At 28.6% G+C, this 16,635-nt stretch overlaps 3 protein-coding genes across 10 annotated transcripts; 2 read left to right on the top strand and 1 right to left on the bottom strand.

Annotated features, from left to right (window-relative positions):
- The first annotated feature begins 646 nt into the window (after positions 1-646).
- Positions 647-5,143, top strand: LOC101496263 (lipid phosphate phosphatase epsilon 1, chloroplastic). Of its 2 annotated transcripts, none has more exons than XM_004509229.4 (5): positions 647-1,046; positions 2,087-2,430; positions 3,456-3,678; positions 4,457-4,530; positions 4,834-5,143. In XM_004509229.4, the coding sequence occupies exons 2-5, from the start codon at positions 2,098-2,100 to the stop codon at positions 5,056-5,058; spliced, it is 855 nt and encodes a 284-aa protein (XP_004509286.1). In that variant the 5' UTR covers positions 647-1,046; positions 2,087-2,097; the 3' UTR covers positions 5,059-5,143. The 2 variants fall into 2 exon arrangements, with proteins under 2 accessions (XP_004509286.1, XP_073226864.1); XM_073370763.1 differs by lacking the exon at positions 647-1,046 and adding an exon at positions 2,539-2,632 and having other exon boundaries at positions 2,298-2,430.
- A 5,385-nt stretch (positions 5,144-10,528) lies between these two features.
- LOC101501113 (lipid phosphate phosphatase epsilon 1, chloroplastic-like) lies at positions 10,529-12,785 on the top strand. Its single transcript, XM_073363482.1, has 5 exons — positions 10,529-10,547; positions 10,844-10,953; positions 11,227-11,449; positions 11,839-11,912; positions 12,403-12,785. The coding sequence occupies exons 1-5, from the start codon at positions 10,529-10,531 to the stop codon at positions 12,625-12,627; spliced, it is 651 nt and encodes a 216-aa protein (XP_073219583.1). The 3' UTR covers positions 12,628-12,785.
- Positions 12,625-16,287, bottom strand: LOC101495710 (GTPase ERA-like, chloroplastic). Of its 7 annotated transcripts, none has more exons than XR_012161416.1 (11): positions 15,920-16,141; positions 15,336-15,481; positions 14,751-14,891; positions 14,568-14,681; positions 14,360-14,485; positions 14,006-14,104; positions 13,721-13,822; positions 13,424-13,504; positions 13,111-13,244; positions 12,910-13,024; positions 12,625-12,817 (listed from the first exon to the last, which is right to left on the bottom strand). XR_012161416.1 is itself a non-coding variant. In XM_012718260.3 (11 exons), the coding sequence occupies exons 3-10, from the start codon at positions 15,423-15,425 to the stop codon at positions 13,158-13,160; spliced, it is 840 nt and encodes a 279-aa protein (XP_012573714.1). In that variant the 5' UTR covers positions 15,426-15,481; positions 15,573-15,606; positions 15,920-16,058; the 3' UTR covers positions 12,625-13,024; positions 13,115-13,157. The 7 variants fall into 7 exon arrangements, 4 of the variants coding, with proteins under 4 accessions (XP_012573714.1, XP_073220075.1, XP_073220076.1 ...); XR_190176.4 differs by having other exon boundaries at positions 13,115-13,244; XM_012718260.3 differs by adding an exon at positions 15,573-15,606 and having other exon boundaries at positions 12,625-13,024; positions 13,115-13,244; positions 15,920-16,058.
- Positions 16,288-16,635: the final 348 nt, after the last annotated feature.

Here is a 16,635-nt window from a genome sequence, read left to right as displayed (position 1 = left end):
GTTGTATTATGTGTTGTTTTATCAGCTATAATAGTCTCCAAGAAAAAAATCAACTATAATAGTTACAGTAAAAAAACATCTATAAGAGATTAATAGTCCTAAAAGACATATATAGGAAAATCAATTTGGTATTTTTAATTCATTTTAAATAATTGCCAAAAATGTTAGCTTTCTTATTTTAGCATAAGCATTTTAGGCAATATCACTAAATGCACTTAATAATAAATAAGTAAAATAACTGTAAAAGTAACAATTTAATCATTTATCATTTTTTTATTAGATAATTTGTTTAATTTTAAATAATAATTTAATCATTTATATCGTAAAATGTCAATAATATCATCTTCTTTGAAGACTGAGAAAATTCATTATCAATTTCAGAAAAATTCATATATTCATTGAATCATTAAGTCAAATATTCAAATTAACACATATCTTTGTTAAATTTCAACATGACTTTTATATTTAATTAGTGTAATATGTAGAACAATATTTATTTATTTATAAGTAATTTTATTGAATAAACTCTTTTGTTAAATTGTTTATTTGAATGAAACTCTAATGATTTAGTCTACTAATAAAAAGATGGGCTTTAAATTTCTATTTCGGATAATATCATTAAAGAGAGAGAATGTAAATTTTTTCCTTAATTGTCATTCTTTCGCACTAAATTTTCTCATAAAAATACTGCAAATACAATCCCTACATGCATGGAATCCTCTTCGAACACGAGATTATTCACTTCTTCATATTTAAAATTTATAGTGTATTAGTCTAATTATTAGAATTCTCTGATAAAAAAAAGTAATCTGATAAGAAAAATGTATAAGACAAGAAAAAAAATGTTTCGTTAATTTTGTGAGATACGATAAGAAAAAGATATGAGCTTTATTTCTGAGATAACTTACTACGCCAGTGCCTGTCATCAATATCAATTCACACTTTCTATTTTTAACAAACTCAAAATTGCAACTTCTTTCTGAATTTGATATTTTTCAAAACCCTAACTCGCCTTCGCCATTCTTCGTGCCTTCACGGCTGAACAGGTAACATTCCTTTTATTCCATTGCCATTTGTATTGTTTCATGATTCTGTGAAATTGCTGGATGTCACTCTAATTTTAACTGGCGTTTTGTTTCTCGTTCTTTCATGCTCGTATGATTTTTATTTTTTTTGTGGATTTCGAATTTGGTGCTGATTTACTAACAATTGACTTGAATTCGTTGACTTTCTTGTGCCCCGCTTGGGTGGCAACCTGTGGAGATTTCCATTTTTGTGATATCTGAGAATGAAATGGCAAATTAGTCATTTTCAGTTTTGGTAATGATTATCAGTACAAAGAGTAAAACTAGATAGTGGAGCTAAGACAATTGTCAAATTTGAGCTATATTATTTTTGTATAGGCAAATTAGTAATTAGTTGTTATGTTAATTCATAGGATTTTAATTCTGAACCTTCTGATTAGAATTCCTTCAATATCTCACAGTTCACCAACCTAACTGCCTACTTGAAACATCAAATTTGAGATATATTCAAGGAGAGGAGGTTCTGGTTAACCTTTGATACTCAAACCAGCTAGCTGCATGTGAAGTCATTAGCAAATCAAAAGCGAGAAAATAAATATTACTTTCCTAGTTTTTCTGGCTTCTCACATACAATATAGACTCATCACAGTGAATTGGGTTTCAATCAGAGTGAATTAGGATTCATGTCCAATATATACACCCTAACGATTCATATTATTATTGGCTCCTCTGTCCTCTTGTACATTGGTTTGGTTTGTTGTTCCTCAGAGAATCCCAGATACAATCAGAATGTAATATTTTATCAAAAGTATAAGTGGTTTTTCATCTTTTACAAGCAATTATTGCAACTAGTTAATTCTTCGCTTAGATCTTCTATGTATTCTAACAAGAGTATATTTCAAAGCAATTTGATTCTTGTTTACTTATTCATATTATTCTGTTTTGATTCTTTTCATTTGGGTTATGCATTATAGACTTGCATAGGTGCAATAGATGGTATGCATTTAACTTAAGTTCATGGGTTCCTGCCAATGCCAATAAACAAATTTTATACTTTTCAGCCTACAACTATATGCTGCAATTATCCTTCCACATGTCAGCAACAACCATCCTTTGCTATAATCCATCTAGCAAATTTCTGGGAACAAATCCGCTTAAACAAAGATACTTGAAAAAGAATTCATTTTCTCCTAGTTTATCTGGTTCAAGATCATTCACTTGTGGATTTGTTCTTTTCAACCTCCGGGGGAAAAGTGCGATGGATGGATTCGAAAGAACTGCTTACAGAGATGGAAACAGTGATGAACATGTTCAAGTGCTTGAACAAGAAGCTTTTGTTGGTAGTTCATCTGAGCTTCAGCCAAAGTTTTTGTTCCAGGAGATGGAATCAACTCTTAATCAACTGGTTGGTAATCCATGTCCTTCCCAAATTGCCACTCCATGTTAGTTTGGCTTCTACTGATGAATATTGTTTTTCCTGCTCTTTATTGTATTGTATGGTGAGAATCTGTAGGAAAGGACTTATTGCAGAATCCAGAGATTCATCACTATTCATTGATGATATACTTATTGCAAAAGAAAGGAAACAAAAAGATTTTAAAAACTTGGTTAGCAACAATCATCTATTATTCATTCTTAATAGCTTACTATGGACACTCTTGGGGCTTATTACTACCATGAAGTATCCAAACTGATTGAACAACCAGAGTGAATGACTAGGATAAAAACTGACAAGGTTGCTATTTGCCTATTTCTCAAGCCTATTCTATCATACAAATCTAAAACCAACTCTAGTGCTTTGGATTTTGGTAGTAGCCTTTTCTTATTGTTCATACTTAGCTGAATGCAAAGCTATAGAAAATGAGCATACTTTACTATAGTCATTGACTGCATGCTGAATATCAGTTCAAGCTTTGAGTGCTCCTATTGAGTTCCTGTTACTGATATGTTGGAATCATGCACATTTGCAATTATATTGCTCTCATTGTTTTAGGATGTCCTTTGTATAATGTTCATTCTGTTTGCTTCCAAGTGCTGTCGTTTAGTGAAGAAATATACTAATAAAGTCTTCCACAACACAACTCTACTTTGTAATAGGATAAACCATTTGGAACTAAAAAACTGATTTAAAAATCTTAGGTGGCATTTTAGTTACAGTGTTTTTCATCTTCAGTTAAATATGTTTTAACTAACAATAATTACAAAAAATATGACCATGATTTTTGAAAAGGAAATGACAAAACATGATTTTTATTATTTTTACCATTTTCTTCACAACTTGAAATAAGAAACAATTTGAAGATTAGTTAATATTTTGTAATTGTAAAGGAAAACATATCAATTAAAAAAGGAGCTGCCATTGTATTATATTAAGTGAACACATTAAGATGTAATTGTCTTTTTGTTGACTAATGATGCTGTTGTTTACAGAGCAAGTGGATAGTAACTGCCCTCTTTGGTGCTTTCGTTATTTGGAGGCATGACGCAGAAGCCTTGTGGTTTGCAGGGGGGTCTGTTTTAAATGCAATGCTTTCTGTTTTACTCAAACAAATACTGAATCAGAAACGACCTTCAACCCTGAAATCTGACCCTGGAATGCCATCTTCACATTCTCAATCCATCTTCTTTGGTGTCATGTTTATTATCTTGTCAAGTAATTTCTCTTACCTGTTAATCTGTTATGTCCATTCAAATAATCAATTACGAAGATCAACTGTCTTAGCTCTGTGATAAGCTCATGTCTGTCCAAATGCATTCTATTCTGCATCCCTTAGAAAACTGATAAAGTAATTTTTATACGAAGTTAATGCAAATAAAACAAAAATATGCATTATGTGCTTTCCTTTGTAGCATATGTTCTTCATTCTAGAAGCTCAGAAGTTTATGAGATCATAGATCTAGTGAAAGGATCTGATATTGGTTTGTTGTTAGTAATTGTAAATTCTGTAAAGTGATTCTCTAGCACTTCCTAATATATACAATCTTATATTGTTGACAATTGAAGTGGATAGAGTTGAGCTTAGTCGAGCAAACTTAGAGTGTGTTTGGTTTGAGAAAACAATTTCTGTTTTCGTTTTTCTTGTTTAATAGCAAATTTGCCCTCATTTTTGTCTTCAAAACTTAGAAGTTGCTGTCATGGTTTCTTGTACAAATCTTCGACGACATGCATTTGAGTGAAAACAAGGGGTTGTTTTGAATTAAAAGTAAAATCAGAAAGCGTTTTCTTAAACCCAATGGTAAGAGAATAACCAAATAGTTTCCAGAATATTCATCTAGAAGAATCACTTCACTGAGAAAATTTTCTTTAGTTAGATATGTGTCTTCTCTCCACTTATGGAAATGCAAATGTGTTAGATTTCATTTTTATTTTAAACACAAACATAGTAAAATTGCATGACTTAATTTTATATGTTTCTTTGATGATCATGCAGGTGTTGAATCGTTAAGTATCAATGCATTCACCATTACCAGCAGTTGCCTGGCTTTGGCACTTGGTTCTTATATGGTAAGAATACACTATTTCCAATTTAGTTGAATGGTATAATATCCTTTATTCTCGTTTCATTGGCACGTAGCTTGTAGAATGAAGAACATATGCTACTACCTAACTTTTGATCTCATACAAGGAGAATATTAATTACATTTTAATCTATAATCTATAACAACATAGAAATTAAAAATATTTAAGCCGAATAATAATTTATTATCTAGAGCGTGTAGCTTGTTCCTTGTGCCATGGAATGAATTTTTCAATCTCTTGATGTCTAATGTTTAGTGTCAGTTTCTCATCCTTATTCTATGTTTTCAGTCATACCTACGGGTGTCACAAAAACTTCATACAGTGAGCCAAGTGATCGTTGGAGCATTTGTCGGGTCCATATGCTCTATATTGTGGTATTGGCTATGGAATGGTTTTATGCTAAATGCTTTCGTATCCTCTTTATGGGTCAGAATCATTGTTATTTTGGGGTCTGCAGGAATTTGTTTAGGTTTTCTTTTGTATGTGATTCGCCATTGGCTTAAAGAGGAATGAAACTTTATCAAAAATGTGTTATAACATCAACATTGTACCGACTTCTGTGGTACATTCTTTAATTTTACTTTTTTGGTGAAGTTAAGTTAATTGTTTTAGCCAATAGTAAGAAAGGCACTGCATAGTAATTATTTTTAATATTAATTGGTGGTCTACAATAATAATAGATAAATTTTTTTAGTAATTGCATATCTGTCCTATTTTTCAATTTATTAACAATTTTTTAAAATTATTTGTATATCAAACCTAATTTTTAATAGTTTTTTAAATTATTTTTTAATAATTTCGAGTAATTAGTTTGTGTAAATTTGGTTTCCTTTAAAATATTTTGTATTTATTTACTAAATTATTTACTTTATTATTTTTATTTTCAACTAATTTTTTGTATTTGTTAGAGAATTTATTTTAATCAACAGTGAACCCAAGGGTCATCAAACTCAAGACCCCTAAGCTAAATTGTGAATAGTTAACTAATTATACTAATTATTATTTGTAAATTCTAATTGATGATTTAGTGTTTCAATGTTAACTAATTAAATTAAATATGATATATAAATTATAATTTTGACGATTGAGCGGTCTAATCTTAACTAATTAGATTAATTATAATTAATAAATTCTAATTTCGATTATCCAACCGTTCAATCTTAATTAATTAAATTAAATATGACTTATATATTATAATTTTGATATCAAATAGTCCAATTTTAACTAATTAGATTAACTGTTACTTAGAAATTCTAATTTCGACGCCCTAAACCCGAAATCTAATTAAACTAAATATGACTAAGAAATTATAATTTTAATTAATCGACGTTTATTCTTAACTAATTAGACTAACTATGATTTAAAATTTAATTTTAAAGATCCAGCCGTCCAATCTTAAATAAGTGAACTAAATATGACTTAGAAATTCAATTTAAGTGATCCAATGATAGGTTCTAATTTTGACTAATTAGACTCACTATGATCTGATGATTGAATATTGACTAATTAGACTCACTATGACCTAGAAATTTAACTTTTGATGATCTTAATTAATTAGAATGTCAATGACTTATAAATTTAAATTTTAATAATCCAACCCTTAAATCTTAACTAATTAGACTAAATATGTCATATAAATTTAAATTTTGATGATTCAACAATTCAATCTTAATTATTTAGACTAACTATGACTTAGAAATTTAAATTTTCTCGATCCAACAGTTAAATCTTAATTAACTAGAATCACTATGACTTGAAAGTTTAAATTTCGACGATCCAATAATTTAATTTTAACTAATTATATAAATAAATTTTAGAAATTTGAATTTGAATTATCCAAGTTCAATCTTATTTATATTAACTACATCTTATAAATCAATAACTTAATATTACATATATACACACACACACGATTATACCTTCTATTGTTTTTGACAAATATTATATTTTTCTATTAACCTTAATAAAATTCAACTAATGTAATATAGATTGTATCCTCCCATATTTTTTATAACAATCACTTTAGTTTGGTGGTCAATGATTAATACTTGAACTGAATGTCATTTTTCCAAACCATTTTGAGATTGTTTTTGACATTTATTTATTCGAAAAACTTTAAAAAAAATTAATTTTATAAAAAGATATTAAAAGAAATAAATATGAAATTAATATTTAAAAAAATTAATTTAATTAGACAATGAAGTGCAATATAAAAGTGACACTAGTTGGAGTAGCTGCAACACTCCAGCAATTTTACAAAATGTCTTTTCATCAACATATTGATGCCATAATCAAATTTCTCATCATGATTATTGATTACAATATATTCCTACAATTTTTTATAGCTAAATGAATCAAAATAGAAACAAATTAACGTGCTTAATTTCTCATAAACATTGCATTTAATACATTGACATGAAAAGTTTGTTGCAAAAATAATCCGTTAATTCCTCCTTGCATATTCAAATATAAAATCAATTCATCATATGTATGTATACATTCACACTCGCTCGTGTCGTGTTAGTGAAATAACAATTTGAAATATAATTACAAACTAGTTTAATAAAAACTCACTAAATTAAGATTTAACTCAAATAACATATATTGATATAATTAAATTAGACATAGATTTGAATTTAAAATTTTACATTATGTATTAATTTTAATCAATGTCTACCACTCCGTCTACAAATCAAAAAAATCTCATTCAATTAATAATCATCATCATCATAAATGTTCAATTAGATTTGATTTTGTTCTAAACAAAAAAATTGTGTTACAGTTTTTGAAATATTTTATTTTTTTTGTTTGGAATGTTGCTTTGTTACTTTGTTGTATTGAATACTTCTTGGAATGCTTGTAAACTATTACTATTGTCCTGTTACAATGAGAATTTCATGTTGAATCTTTTTTTTTATTTTTTATTAAACATGTATTTTTTGGATGTTTTAAACCACCTCGATTTATTTATTATGTACGACTCTTGAATCGTTTTCTAGATATATGATAACAAGTATTACAATTATCTTATAAATGAATTAACAACTAAAATAGATATATGTGTTATGGACAGACTAGAACTATCATTTTCAGATAATAGGTTTTTGTTAATGTAAGATGATAGTATAGTAGAAAGAGTTGGTATAATTAAAAAATATTACAATTTACCAATTATAGTTGACACAATATTGTGCTCACATCTTGTATGGGATGTGCATCCCCTAATCTAAATTTTTCTTTCTTAAAAAAGAATTACATTTTATTTATATAAAAATAGTTATAAAAAAATAGTTATAAAAAAATATTGTGTATCAGTATATAATATTTGTTGTGATCTAACTTAAAATTCACAAATTATTATTAGGAAAAGTTAGTCAAATTTACTAACGAAAAATATTAGTAATATAAATAAAAAACAAAATTGATTAAACATAAAATACGAAAACAAACTCGCCTTAGATGAGAATTGAGGTTATTAACAAAAGATCGTAAAGACGATCTTCAATCTATTTAAAACAAAAACCAATTTACGTTTAACCTGTCTCATGTGAAAAACAAAAAGCAATTCATGTTTCATGTGTAAATAGTTTCTCAACAAATTTTTTTAAGAACATACTGTTTAAGTGCACTTGCAACACTATAATGCTATGAGAATGTAAAACATGTACTATAAGTTTATAGATACCATTGCATTCAATTGAAGTTCGATTCCTCTTGCGAGTTAGCTTCTTTTTTTTCTTCTTTCCTTCACACCGTTTTTTCTTTGCAAGAGCGCTTCTAGTATTGTCCCCTATTGATTCCATTTACATTGCAGTGCTTCAATTTTTTGAACTTTAATTTAAACTCTTACACAAATACAATGAGCACATATACGATGACTACATGCTTATATAGAAACTAAAAATTCACCCCACCAGTTTAAAGTTTAACAACTAAATTTGATGAATAAGTGGAAGTGATTTTTGATAAATACTTGTACTTTATTTTTTTTTGGCATTATCTAAGAAATCTTACTATAGACTATATAACTTTTTTTACATTACATTAAATGTGAGATGACATAAAGTAGTCTTGATTAATTTTTAGTTTAAAAGTTGCAATTTTAATTTTTATATAGGCAAATGTTATTTTTTATTTATTTCAATATAAGTAAAATTCGATTAAATAAAGTTGGTGTGTTTTTTGACACATAATTTTTTTTTAAATGATCCAAACAAAACTTGGTGTGTTTAATTTTTTGAAATAAAAGATGATCAAATTAACAAAAATAAAAACTTACCGACAGCATACGAAGTAGTTATGGATTTAATCGTTATTCTCTCTTGGTTGGGGTCGGAAGAAATGGACTTTGTTAACCATTTTGAAACTTAGAAATTTTATTTTTAGTAAAATTTGAAATTTAATATACTCTCTACATCTCTAAATATAAATATTTATTTGATTAAAATTTTCTTTAAATATAATTTTTTTTAATTATTAGATATATTTATCATTATTTTTTAAATAAATTGTTACTTAACACCACTAAATATCTTAAAATATGAAAAATCAAAAATTAGTTATATATAAATATAAAATATATTTTTAATATATTTATACATAAAATTAATATATTATTTAAATTGTCAATCTATCTTTTTTAATAAAATAAAATAAAATAATAGTACTAAAAACTGGAAGAAGTATTAAAATATCATTTGAAGCGATGTTACTTCTTAATCTTTTTCCCTGTTAACATTTATTACCAAATGACAACAACAGTTAATGGCTAATATCTTTACATTTTTACCAGTTAAAAACCTGTTAATCCGCAAGTGTATAATCCATGTATAAACTTTATATTTCTTTAATCAAATGAGTGTGATAGCGTTAAATGACCTTAGAAATTAATATTTAGTTATTACATATCAACACATTTTAAAATTAAATTTATAATTTTCAATTATAATAGTCAACTGAAAATAAATAATAAAAACTAATAAATTAAATTAATCCAGACAGGGACAAAGTTGTCCATTGACAATGGATAGATTTGGCTTAAAGAATATATTTTTTTTCAAATAAGTATAGTTTTATACTTAACTGTCTCCATAATATATACTTAGTTACTTCAAATAAATTTATTAATAATAAAATTAGAAAAAAAAATAATACCACTTAATTAATATATCTATTTATGTTATTTAAATTTTTTAATTTTTATTGCAGTTATAAAAAAATATTTTTAGTAATAAAAATTGTCAGAACATAACTTAAAAATAAAATTAAAGATGAATTTATTAAAATTGTTTATATTATAAAAAATGTTGCTAATTGATATAGATTTAATTATAGAGGAATTTAATTCATTAAAGTGTATTAGAATATTATTAATATATAAATTTAAAGAAAATTGATCAGTCCATAGAAATTACGCTAATAACCTAGACATCCATGTTAGTAACCACAATCATGTTTTCTATAATGTCCTAAGAACTCAAACTTGTAAAAAAGTTGTTTCATTAAATGAACAGTTTTGTTGAAATATACAAAATGTATAATTGTAGTTTTGGTCCCCCTATTTTAACTGAATCGCGAAAGTAGTCCATCCGTTTTATTTCTCTTCAGTTTTGGTCCCTCAAACATAGTTTTGGTCCAAAACTTGATAAAGTTTCATTTTTTTATATTTATATAAGTCACGTCATGCCTCAAGATCTAATTTGCAACAATTGTACCTGAAATATATGATCAGAAATGGTGTAGTACGACTTTAAAAAATGAAATTTAATTAAATTTTGGACTAAAATTATGTTTGGAGACTAAAACTGGAGAGAAACAAAATGGGAGAAATACTTTTGCGATTTAACTAAAATAAGGGGACCAAAACTGCAATTAAGCCTAAACAAAATATTGGGTTTTCTGTTATCAAACGGTTGTCTTTCTCTGCATCAGACAATAATAACAAATACATATGACAGCAACATAAGCCACAACAAAAAACACCATGATCAGCTACAACCACAGTTTCTATTTTTTAACTAAATTATAAAAATTGCAACTTTTCAATCTAGGTGCCTTATGAATTTACTATATCTTTAATAAAAATATTTGTCTTTTAAATCTTTTCAGCCTATCACTATAGTAAGTAACTACTGTCTTTTTCCATATATTAGATTCTTTCTAAATTCAAACTATATGCTGCAATGACAGCAACATCCACCCTTTGCTACAATCCATCTACCAAATTTTTTAGGACAAATCTGCCTAATCAAATATGCTTGAAAAATACTTCATTTGTTCCTGATTTTTCTGCATCAAGAATATCATTCACTTGTGCAATTGCTTGAACAAGAAGCTTTTGTTGATAGGTCATCTGAGTTTCAGCCAAAGTTTTTCTCCCATGAAGTGGAATCAACTCTTAATCAATTGGTTGGTAATCATGTCTTTCTGTTCTTTTTTAGTTATCGGTTTTGCAGAAAAAAATTATCTTTATTCATTTGTTGTTTTTAAAATTCAATGCAAAGCTAACTATGATTTTGTCAATAATATTCATAACTATTAATCGCAAGTAAATAAATAGTTGAGGGTATTATAAAAAAAAAAAAAAAAAGGATAAACAATTCTATCAGAAGTAACAAAATTTATTGATTTTTATATTATAAAACGACAATTAAAAAAAAATGATGTTGTTGTTATTTACAGAGCAAGTGGATAATAAGTGTCTTCTTTGGTGTTTTCATTATATGGAGGAATGATGGAGAAGCATTATGGTTTGCAGCAGGGTCCATTTTAAATGTAGTGTTTTCTATTTTACTCAAACAAATACTGAATCAGAAAAGACCTTCAACCCTCAAATCTGACCCTGGAATGCCATCTTCACATGCTCAATCCATTTTCTTTACTCTCATGTTTATTATATTGTCAAGTAATTTCTCACACCTTTTATTTCCATTCAGATGATCAAATTACAAAAATTAATAATGGTTCTTCGTATGATATATATACCTGCATTTTAGTCCATAATAAATATTTATCAGGAAGAATCTAATTCAGAAGAAAATTTTCTTTTACTAATGAATAATATTAACTGTCTATAAACAAATAAATTAGTTCTTATTATTATTATATGCAGACGCATAACAAATCATATGGTTGAAACAAAAACAATTTTTGGTTTTTTCAATTTAATAACTACTTACTTTAAAGAGACAAATTCCACTTGCAGGTGTATGGGATTTCTTGTTTTATTTTCCTTTCAAATAGACATAATAGAATTGCATGACTTAATTTTATGTTTCTTGGGTGGTGCTGCAGGTGTGAAATTGTTAAGAATAAATGAACTCACCATTACCACAAGTGGCCTGGCTTTGGCATTTGGTTCTTATTTTGTAAGCATTTAGTAATTCAAATATCTTTTTACAAATATATCTACAACAATAACCACAGTTATCAATTGAAACTGCATGGTAAAGTCTAAAATTGAAATTTCAAGGTAAAGTATGTGACTTAGGTTAAAGTCTGAAATTTTCTAATTGGCAGACTATTTATAATTTCAGTTATAAATGTATTGAAGTTCAAGATTTTCCTATTAATTACTATGTACCGTCAAATTACATCACAACCATTTATAGAAATGATTTTAAATGTAATTTTGAAAAATGTCAAATATTTTTAATGATTGTGCTTATCTAAATTAAATCCAACTTAAAATTGCATAATTTCTTGCAGTTGATGCTGTTTATAGAATTCCCTTGTTAGATAATTTATTATCTAGAGTGTGCAGATTGTGCCAATGACTTGAATTTCTGAATTCTAAGTTTACTATCATGATACCCAATGTCTAGGTGTTTTATTCTCATGCTTATTCTATGTTTCCAGTCATATCTGCGGGTGTCACAAAAACTTCATACAGTGAGCCAAGTAATTGTTGGAGCTGTTATTGGATCCATTTGCTCTATCTTATGGTATTGGCTATGGAATGGTTTTATGGTAGATGCTTTTGTATCCTCTTTGTGGGTAAGAATCATTGTTGTTTTGGGTTCTGCAGGAATTTGGTTAGGTTTCCTTTCACATGTGATACACCATTGGCTTAAAGACAAATGAAATGGAACTTGATGAATAACATTATATTAGCATTGTATTGTACCATGCTGTAAGGGCTAAATCCTTTTACTTTGGTCATTCAAAATAATTTGTTTACAAATGATTAGCTATCAAATGAGCTCATAACTGCAGCTATGCCGACTCCATCGTTTCATCCCTTCCTCTTTCTAGCTTTGTTGTTTTCTCTTCTCTGTTGGACATTCAAGTGTTAACTTTAAATAGAAATGTTTAAGAAAGTAAAACATACATGAAATTGGTTTAGTATCAGCGGATAAGATATACGTGAAAAGATTTATAAACTCGCTGTCGAAACACTTTGAATCATTCAAAATGTGATATCAAACCCACTATAGAGCATTAACAAGACTTGCTTTACAAAATTGATTATTGGGCATACCTACAAAGTGAGGAAGGGTGGTTAGTGTCCGCCAAAACCATATTCAGTGCAAGTTTTGATGATACATGATATGATAGGATCTTAACTTACATAACATGATACATGCCAGGTGAATTCTTCTAGCATGCGCATGTCATACAATGCCTATTTGACCCCCATAACCAGAGTGCTTAAGAAACCCTACGTCCTGTCGCCAATTTTCTTTTACTTTTACTTCAATCTGTTCAAAGTTCAAACACCAGTGTTGAGTAAATATTTTTCAACTTTAATAACAATATGTATGATGCTTGTACCCCATTATTACTTGAAGCTCAAGATTAGTGGTATAAGAAACAGAAAAATAACGAGGTCGAGGTTCAAATGTAGCATAGATACAGAAAAAATTATGCAAGTGAGAACCTCAAGATAAACTTTCTTCTGTAGAAAATTTTCAACGTCAAGGCGAGCAGCTGTTGCAAGCAGTTTCAAAGCTTTTCCTTCCTGAAGTAATTGAGCACAACATGTATGTAAGTTACTGTTAGCCGTTGCAAGCCATGTCAAGGGTCACCCAGAAAAACATAATACTTTTCTGCTACATTGTATCAAACTCAATGTTAAATTAAGCTTAAAGCTAATGCTACAAATCCAGAATCATAATAATATGTTGCCGCAATCAATACCATAAGTTCACAAATGATCAACGGAATTTTGATATACCTTTCCAATTATGATAATTTTTTGTGAGTTTTTCTCAACCAAAATCTCCACTTGTATAAAATCTTTAGCATTTGGTCGAGCCTTATAGCTTATAACATTAACCTGGAAAAGTTGGAAATAAGAAAATATTTGTAAATGTATCTATGAAAAGAAAATAGTTATTCCATCAATTTCTTTCTTGGTTTTGTAAACCTTTTTCCTTTCCTTTTTTCTTCTTTTTCATTGTGCAAGGGTGCAGAGGGAAAAGTAACTAAATCATGGATAGAAAATGAACCCAATGACTACCTGACACACATAGGGGATTTCATTTCGATACTGCAAAAAAATCTTTTCTCTAACAATTTCAGCTACAAAAAATCTTTCCGGATGCTCACTGACGATGTCCTGTGAACTCAGGAACAACATTAAGGAAAGCATAGCACATAAATAGAACTGGTATGCAGTATAATATTAACAGTAGTAAATAGAATGCTATAGTGATAGCTGTTAAAATAACAGGTACTGTTAAAATCAAGTAATCAATGTGTATTTTTCAGAGTCTTAATGGATTCCTGCTTTTATCTCTAAAAGTGAAATGGGACAGTGATGATGCAACGATGGACATTTGAATAATGGAAACAAAATTGACTTTAAACATGCCTTTGGATAATAAGCTGGTCCATTAGGAAGCTTCGACAGTATCCAGTTCTTGACATCTTCAACCCCATGACCATACTTGGCACTAACTGGTATAACCTCATCAACATCAGTAAATTTTGTATACCACTGCAAACACAGGAAAAATCATGTCTATACCAGTTGATTAAGTTATACATGCTAATATAAATACTAATGAATGAGTTTCAACCTCAAGTTTCTTTGCAACTTCACCAGGTTTGATAAGATCCTTCTTGTTCATAATCAATAAAGTTGGGGGTTTATTTTTGAGGTCACCTATGCCTTCTTCCAACACTTCATCAATCTAGAGACAGTAAGCAATTTAGAAAAAATGATTCAAAAAAGTAACAGTTTTGTAAACGAAAAACCATACTTTTTCAGGCGCTTTACATGCATCAACGAGAATCAATACACAATCAGCATTAACTGTAGCACTGCGAACATTTTGCATCATCATTGAGTCTAACTTGTGCCTTTGCTCTCGTAGAACACCAGGAGTATCATAAAGTATCATCTGCAAGAGATTCACATGTCACAGAAATGATGATAAAACATAAATGCTGCTTTACATGCATTAAGAATGATGAGTTTAGTATTAGTACCTCATGAAAAAGAACTAATGAATTGCATTAACAATTAAACAGACTCAGGTTACCTAGAACCTGATGGTTGACCTTACGAATTCCAAGATGTTAAGAGAGTTACTAATTGATTTGAACTTCCCCATTCAATTATATTACAGCGCAACATTTTCAATTGAAAAATATTGATATCAGATAACTAATCTCTAAGTGAGCAAGTTAGGATAAAAACCAAGAAAAAATGTCGAGATGCGAATAAAACTCTTTGAAATATGAAAAACATTGAGCACAATGTCATGAAGATCGCATCAACTTTAGAACGAAATCAGATCCTGATCAAATCAAATAGAAGAATGAGGTACAAATAAATATTAAACCTGATAATCTGAGCCAGAACATATACAGAGAATTCGATGCCTTGTTGTTTGAGGTTTATCAGTAACTATTGACAACCTTTGGCCAACCATTTGGTTTGCCAATGTACTCTTCCCAACATTTGGCTTGCCAAGTAAAGCCACATATCCTGCATAACATTTTTACACACACAGAATAAGCAATACAACAGATGGCAGAAATTCAAAACTTACCCAAGCACACATAGAAAAACACAAAACCTTTGAATCCAAAATCCTCCTACAATCGTAAAACCTGAACAAAAAAACAAAATATCTAGGTATAATGTTTGCCAATTACATTCATCAAAGTAACACATTTTTTGTTGACCTTTCTTAAAATACCAAAATGTTCACCTGAACTTTCTTTTTTGAATTACTTCATGTAAAAGAAGAAAATGATTCCAGAAGACAAGTACATAACATAGCATAAACATATTCACCATAAACGTTAAACTTTGATAATTAACTACAAATTTCGACTCCGATAACAAGATTGTTTAACAGACAAAAAAGGCAAAATTTCAAATAACCAGAATAACGAAACCCTAAATAAAAAGGAGACAAACCACTTCGATGGTTAGGAGCAGAATCGTAATCGAGTTCTTCGGTCTCGTAATCGTCGAGTAAACCCATGTTTCGGTCGGGTTTTTCACTGAGGGATAAGAATGGTGTGTCATCATCAGAATGTGAAGCTCTTACTTCTTCTTCTTCCTCTGGTTGTTGTTGAACTCCAATAAACTCTTGTTTGGTTGAAAATAGTTTGGAGCGAATGTGTCTAGTTCTAGTTGTAGTTGAAAGTGGCTCGAGTAGTAAATGGGAAGAAAAAGTGGGTGGGGGGAATAAAGGGTGAGGTTGAAGCTAACTTCTCCATTCTGCAACTTCTACTACTATTCTTTTCTTTATCCCCTCGTAAGATAATGTTTTAATTAATCGAACCCTTTCTACGGCGTCGTTTTTCAATGTATTTTCTAAGTGTTCAAAGCGATACTGAAATCATTTATTACATGACACACAATTCAAGTTTTCACTTTAATTTGTTCAAGCACGACCATACATTTAGAATTGTAATTTTGAAGTATGACAGACAAAATATTATACACAACTTTTTAGTAAATACATGGATGTAAGTGCATTTTGAAAATTAAAGAATATAGATGTTATCCAATACTATTATTGTTATTAAAATTGAAATGAATGCATCAAAAATTAAAAAGATATGGAATGCTCTTTTTTTTCTTAAATGATTTCCACATTTTTTCTGGTAGATTCATTTTCTACATAT

The sequence above is a fragment of the Cicer arietinum genome, chromosome 7, assembly GCF_000331145.2.
Source record: "Cicer arietinum cultivar CDC Frontier isolate Library 1 chromosome 7, Cicar.CDCFrontier_v2.0, whole genome shotgun sequence".
In the NCBI taxonomy this organism is placed as follows: domain Eukaryota; kingdom Viridiplantae; phylum Streptophyta; class Magnoliopsida; order Fabales; family Fabaceae; genus Cicer; species Cicer arietinum.
Note: the sequence above shows the minus strand (reverse complement) of the source record. Positions and strands in the feature narration are given on the sequence as shown.